At 44.3% G+C, this 6861-nt stretch overlaps 1 protein-coding gene across 2 annotated transcripts in view; it reads left to right on the top strand.

Moving 5' to 3' along the window:
• The first annotated feature begins 220 nt into the window (after nt 1–220).
• ntrk3b (neurotrophic tyrosine kinase, receptor, type 3b) overlaps nt 221–6861 on the top strand; it is a 188198-nt gene continuing 181557 nt past the window's right edge. Inside the window, exon 1 of one of the 2 annotated variants that reach the window (XM_047581346.1) lies at nt 221–1003. In XM_047581346.1, coding sequence (XP_047437302.1) covers nt 762–1003 — 242 coding nt within the window. In that variant the 5' untranslated portion in view covers nt 221–761. The remainder of the gene's footprint in view (nt 1004–6861) is intronic. The other variant, XM_047581345.1, reaches the window with a different exon arrangement.

Genomic DNA, 6861 nt, shown 5'->3' with positions numbered 1-6861 from the left:
CTGTCACGTGGGGCTCTTTAAGAAATTCTCTCATTACTGGTTCCAGCTCTGACGACAAGAAATATATATAATGCAGTTATAATAACTGCTGTAAATATTGCACTATATTATATTCCAGTTCTCTGCAACAGTGAGAAATGTGCACTACATATGCCATATGGACTAAAATAAACATTTTTTTTTCACTTCTGTATTCGATCCTGGTGTGCACTCCACTAATCGTCAGGCCTATGCAGTGGAGCTGTAATCACTGTTGACTGCATGCAGTTTCTGCAGGTGTCAGTATGGCTGTAGCCGGTAGGAGGGACTTGATGCTCCAACTTCTCATTCTGAGTCTCTCTGCTCTCCAACCAGTCGTCCTGGTCCTGATAGGAGAGAGACGACGACGACATCAGCAGCAGCAGCAGCAGTAGCAGCAGCGGCATTCAGGGGAACACCATGCATCTTAGGCTGACAAGACGAGAGGAAGCTCACATGATTTCGCTTTCTTATATTTGATCATTTTGATTTTTTTTGTTGCGTCTTTTTTTTTCCCTTTCATTCCTCCCCCTCCTCCTCCTTTTCACCCAATCTCTGACGCGCAAGGACACTACAGCATCCATCCACGGCAGACACGCTCACATAGAGCATCCTCTGTGCAGACGCACCAACCGTCTTCTCCTTCTTTCCTTCCTCCCACTCTCCTCCTCTCCTTTTCTCTCGTTCTGTTGAACCCCATAGGACATCGGGACCTCTTCTATCCCCCCACTTCGCCCGGAGACATGGATCTATGGTTTCATTCGATCCGGATTTGCTGGTGGAGGGTTTTGTTTCTGATGAGTATTTTCCAGGACTATCTGAGCTCCATGCTGGACTGCCCGCCGACCTGCAGCTGCTCTCAAACAGAGATCTATTGCAATAAGTCCGACAACGGCGGGTTTTTCCCGTTACTCGCCATGCAAGACACTGGGAGCAATGGGACCAACGTTGACATAGCGGAGTTTTCCAAAAACATCACCTCTATGTAAGTAGATGCGGATTATGCCGTGCGTTTTTGAATCCTTAATTGATCTCATCCCCTCTGTGTTGCTTTCTTTGCGCTGATCTGACTTGTTGGCTGGCATTCCTTCATTCTGGGACTTTTTATACTTCAGTCAGTCGTTTAAGTGGCCTGTAATGATAAGACCACCTTTGATAATGGTGCTTTCATACTGGGAAGATGCGCTATTCTGCCCCTCGTGCGCAAAAATAGCCTTTCATTCGTAGCCTTGCACCAAACTACTTGATCTTCAACCTCGGGAGTGAACGTGTAGATTTTCTTCCATCCCACCCTCCCTCCCTTCCTTCTGTAGCGTGTCCCTATAAAGTTGCTCCTCCGCTGCGACACCGAAGGGCCTACATGGTCAAATGACGGACGGATGTTGCGGGGAACCTCACATCATCCATTCGCTTGATTCCCGTCCCCGCGCAGAGGAACTCCTCCGACAGATTGTGCTAAATGAAACAGAAATAAATGGCGCAGTAAGGTCAACTAAATACATTTCAGCCCCGATCCTCTGAGAACGATGCGACCCGACAAACTTTATTATGTCCAGATGATGCGGGGCGGATGGAGACGTGAAAACGTCACTTGTGGCTTCCCCCCCACCCCTCCACCCCTTCTCTTGCTCCCGTTCCGTCTCTCTCTCTACAGGGGTGGACATATAGCAAGATGGCTTTTATAAAGCTTTAATAAAAGCAGCTATGATGATGCCCCCGAGCTGCACACCCACACACCCCGAGAAGTACATTTTCATTCCGCATCCTCTCCCACCCCCTCTCTCTTTTTTTTTCTCTCTCTCTCTCTCTCTGGCATCGATCCTTCCTGCCAACATCAAAGCTTTCTTTCTTGAAAAGTCAAGGGAGGAGAAAAAAAAAAGCCAAGCTCGGGCCTTAAAATAAGACCTCTGGTGTTGGTGGTGTTGATTTGCATTTAAAGTAAACATCTCCTCTTAACGCACTGGAATTCCCAGCATCGCTTCCTCATTGTGACTTATGCCACAAAGGACTTTTTCCTCTTATCCGTCTTGGTATCCCTTTCACCCGTTATCCATCTTAGGGAGACAACAACTTATTCTGTGACACGGTTCACTGCTTTCCCGTGCCACTAGAGGGTAGCCTGGTACCCTCTATATTCTGGGAATCAAGTGTCCTCTCTCTCTACAACACAGGAGTCATTTATGTGACTGTTTTATGAGGGAGGCGTTTTTTGTTTTGGTCAGATGGGGCACAGAATTAGCCCCAAATCAACACTCCGCAGCTCAGAAAGCGAAGGTTGGAAAGGTCGGAGGTCACAGCACGCGGTTTGAGCGTGATTAGCGTGACCCAAGGGTGACCCTCGGATAAAGATCTGCTGCTTGTGAAACCTGCTCCACTCGCGTCCCTCTCCCGTCATCCCCTGAGATCAACAGTCTCTTTGGTTTCCTCTTAAAGCTGCTCAAACTCAGTTTATAATAAGCACAAAGTCACGCATTGATTGCCTTTTTTGCCTTTGAGAGAACCTAATGTGTCTGACCCAGGACTAATTGTGCATTTCATGGCTTCATGCCAACAGCAGGGTGTTGTTGTTTTTTTTTTCTGCTCAGCATGGACTGCACCCTCCACCCGGCACCACCAGCAGCTCAATGACAGCCTGTCTATACTAACCCCTCACTTCAGTTAACACATCTGATTAATGCGTCCAAACCGCACAGAAGAGATGATTTATTATTTGTACCGTCAGTGCAGTCAGCTGTTTAATGTGTAGTAATTATGTGGTGTAAAAGCATGAATATGGTGGACAATTACCGATTTGTCTAAAAACTGCAGCACACAATCACTTACAGCAGCTCAGCAAACATATATCAGAATGAGGGGAACTATTAGCATGGCACTAATTTATTATCTGGCCAGAAGGCACACTCTGTAAAAAAAAATAATAACAGGTATCCATAGTAATGCACAGACTGAGGCCTCATACAGCACAAATGGGCCTTGATCCTCCCTCGTTGTGAGGTGTAAGGTGCGCGCATTTTGCTAACAAGAAGTCTATTTGCTTCATCACTGAGAGACGGGGACAATTTATGGAGATGGAAAGCTAGAGAGAGAGAGAGAGAGAGAGAGAGGGAGAGAGCTCCAAGCAGGAACTGTGGAGAGGGTGGTGGTGTAATTGGCCAGCCAAAGAAAACTGCCAAGTCCAGATAATAGTTTTCCAGTTCTCTCACATTAGAGATTCATCACAAGAGGCATCGCTGCTTGAAGTGGATAAGATAAGGCCTTGCTGTGATACTTGAGAGGGGGTGGGGGGTGGGGGTGGGGTTGGAAGGGGAGGGGAGGTATGGGGGGGCGATTTTCTGAGTGCAGCTGAAGCATTTGACAGGTTTGTTTAAGCGCGGGTCTGAGCGCAGGTGCGCTCCTGTTTTAAGAATCCAATCACCTCCGCCGATGACGTCTGGCCTCTTTCTGTTTAGTTTCTCCCTTTCTTTTTTTTTTTTTCCTTTTTCTCCTTTTGCGCATCTGAGAGCCTGGTTTGTAAGGAGAGCGTGAAGTATTGAACCAATCTGCACGGTCATTACTGTGGCGTCAACTGCCGAACGTCTTCAGCGCGCGCTTAGAGAAAACAGCCCCTGCCACCTTCCCGTCTCCTGTGCTCTTAAGTTGATCCTTCCATTCAACAATGCGTACATGCTGCCGCTGTCATTACTGGAAGCGGTTTGCGAGGCGCTGGGGTATAGGCGTTTTTTTTTTTCACGGCAGACATTTTGACTCGTAATTGCAGTAAAAGCACAGATGTATTCAGTCGCATGAATGATGGCTGCGTTCCACTTAGAGAAGGTCCTGGTGTTGTGCATGCTCTGGCTCACTTTGACAGGTTAGTGTGGGCTTAATGGAACTGGTGCTGGTGTTTTTAGTTCCACCTGCGCGTTCCTTGCTGTGACATCTCAAAATGTCTGCTGTGAAAAGGTGCATGGGGAAAATCTATTTGTATCAGCGGCGTGTGCGAGGTACATCTGCTGTGATGTTACTAGTAACCTGTAACTTCTCTATACTTCCTGTGGCACTGTTACAATATATGCAGTATAGTAGAAGATAATAATAATAATCCTCTTCAGCGTTAATAGAAAATACAGAAAAGCGATGGGGAGAATAAAAAGAAAAAGAGCTACTTTAACCAGATCTGTGCATGTAGCATCGTGCGGTTTTGTATTTCTCAGAACTTCTCCAAAAAAGTTCTTTTACAGTGACTTTATGGCTCCTTTGGATCGCTCCATATCATATCTCCAAAGGGATTTAGTTTGTCTGATATATGGAAAGATCCCCTCTGGACATGTTTTAACGTGCATAAAAAGGCACCACTGCGTTTAATAATTTATATTTGCTATGGCTTTCTCTCAAAAATTGTGCGTGATTGAAAGGATTAAAATTACATCTACCCGTCCTCCCTTATTGAAAGAATTCCGAATGAGTCTGTATTTGTGGCTTCGAAAATGCAACTCGACGAGATGTCTCTTACTTCAGTGGAAAGTACCACCATCTGTGATTAGCTGTCAAGCTGTGATGTCACAGACTGCTTTCAGTGGCGGAAACGGGTTTCAAAAGTCCACGGGAAGATTTTAAGATTCAGGATTTAGAAAGTGAATTCTTTGCACCCATGCAGCCGCCCGTCCACAGCTCTGCATTCTTTGATGTCTCATGAGGCCATTCAGCTGTGTATCTGATTATGTACGGGGTTTTTATTTTCACCGCAGCTGTCATCTTTTCCTTAAAACAAGGAAGTCAGACGTCCTCCGTTTGTCTTTGAATCGTGCGGTCTCCTCCAAAAGTACCGAGGCTTTAGCTTCTTTCACTTCAACTCTTTCCTCAATCAAACAGATTTATGTGGATTGTAAAATTGCCATCTGTTTATCTGCAGACAAACTCGGAGTCCCACACTCTTTAATGGTTTATGGTTTATCTGCTTTGCCAAATTCGGCTTGAGGTTTATTGTTTAATATCTTTAAAATCTTAATCATCCCCTCTGTTAAAGATTTCCAAGGACTTGAGCTTTCCTTTAAAATGCGTCACAATGTTAAATTTATCCTGATAAATCTCTTAATTACAGAAGGTACGACTTTCAGATGTTAGAAGTCACCTTTTGGAGTCAAGATGAAATGAGATGTCTGCCCATGCCCATAGCTGGTTTCACCTGCTATTACTTAAAAACTTTAGAGCGCCGCGAGTTACACCGTTTTCCTTCTCTAGCACAGCTTCACTGTAAACTATCGATTTTTGGACACCTTCAGGTACACATTTTGTATAAAACCAACTTGCTGCCGCTGCCAAAGAAACCTGTTTCATACAGGAATGTTTCCAAGGTTTGCTTAGGTGACTTGAGTGGGCTACAAGTGCTCCTTGGTTCAGACATTGAGTATTACATAAATTCAGCATTTTCTTTACTTCTTATAACACACACAGCCCACATACCGAATCCAAGTGTGCGGCTGCAGCCAGTAGCAACTTCAAATTCAAATATCTGCAGTAAAAGCCTTGTGTAAGGCTTGTGAATGGGAACTGAAAAGGAAACTTGGATAAATTTCACCGGAACCGTTTGAGCCCCAAAACGTAAGATCCTGTACACATTTTACACAGGCTCTTAACGCGGCACTCTTTAACATTTTAATATTGCAGTGAAATCAATGCACCGTAAGATTGAATCTTGCTTTCTGGTACCGGTTAAGCATAAAAAAACATTACATTTCCCACAATACAGTTCCATACACTCTTAAACCGGATCTCTCCTAAATGTCTCAGCACTGCGTGGTCTGTAGATAAATAAATGACGAGGTCACCAACAGGATTTCTGAAAAGTGGTTGTGTAGCCAAGTGTGGTTACTCCACCCATCAGTATCTCGTCAGTGAAGCATGAGTGGAGTGGAGCTGAGGCGAGCAGCTGACACCACAGCACCCACCTGATGCTCCAAGTGGCCGGGCATGCCCTCAATTACACAAAAAACTTAAAGCTTTAATTTGACTTAATAGTCAATACATCTAAACAGGTTACTAATATACAAAAATAAATACTTTTAGAGTTTTAATTATTGAAGAAATCAGCTATAAATGTGTTTTTTAGCACCAGGTCATAAATATATTTAACTAGGAGATAGTCTCAAGTGGCCATTTGAGGAACTGCAGTTTTTGGCTCTTGGGCGTCATCTTCAGGACCATACCTTTGTGTTATACTACTGAAGTCTCAACTTCCACATGGTTAGCACCCCTCTGCCAAATGTTTAGATTCTAATTTGTGGTAAATGGATTAAATCTTGTAATGGGACGTGGATGTCAAGTGGAGCAGGAAAAGGAAGGGACAGCACAAGAGAAGAGAAGAAGCAGGTTGCCACTTGGAGATGCGCAGATCAGGAAATCCAAACCATTGTCCAAACAAAAGTAATCCAACACAGAAAAACAGAATCAGTCGAGGATCAACGAGGATACACCAGGAGAATAATAGGAGACACTGGAGGCAAAATACTTGAGGCGTGGAAATGCAGCTTGGAAATATGCAGAAACAAACAAACTGACCAAGGACCAAGAGACAAGACTTTACACACACACACACAGAACTAATTGGGAAAACGGGATGTGAAACTACAGAGGGCAGAGCAAACAATCACAGAGGTGGAACACAACAAAGGAAAGCAAAAAAAAAAAAAACTGCACAAAGACACAGGTACAAGGATCTTTACAAAACAACACAGGAAGTAAGGAGAACACGAAACAAAAGAAATGATCAAAGTAAAACGGGAATAAAAAAACTCAAACTGAGCAAATGTTCAAAACTGAAACTCGTGACAATGTACCAGAAAAACTACAGAAACAAAGACACCC

Source organism: Mugil cephalus, chromosome 3, assembly GCF_022458985.1.
Source record: "Mugil cephalus isolate CIBA_MC_2020 chromosome 3, CIBA_Mcephalus_1.1, whole genome shotgun sequence".
Lineage (NCBI taxonomy): Eukaryota > Metazoa > Chordata > Actinopteri > Mugiliformes > Mugilidae > Mugil > Mugil cephalus.
The sequence above is the reverse complement of the archived record's forward strand: the minus strand, read 5'-3'. Positions and strand labels throughout refer to the sequence as shown.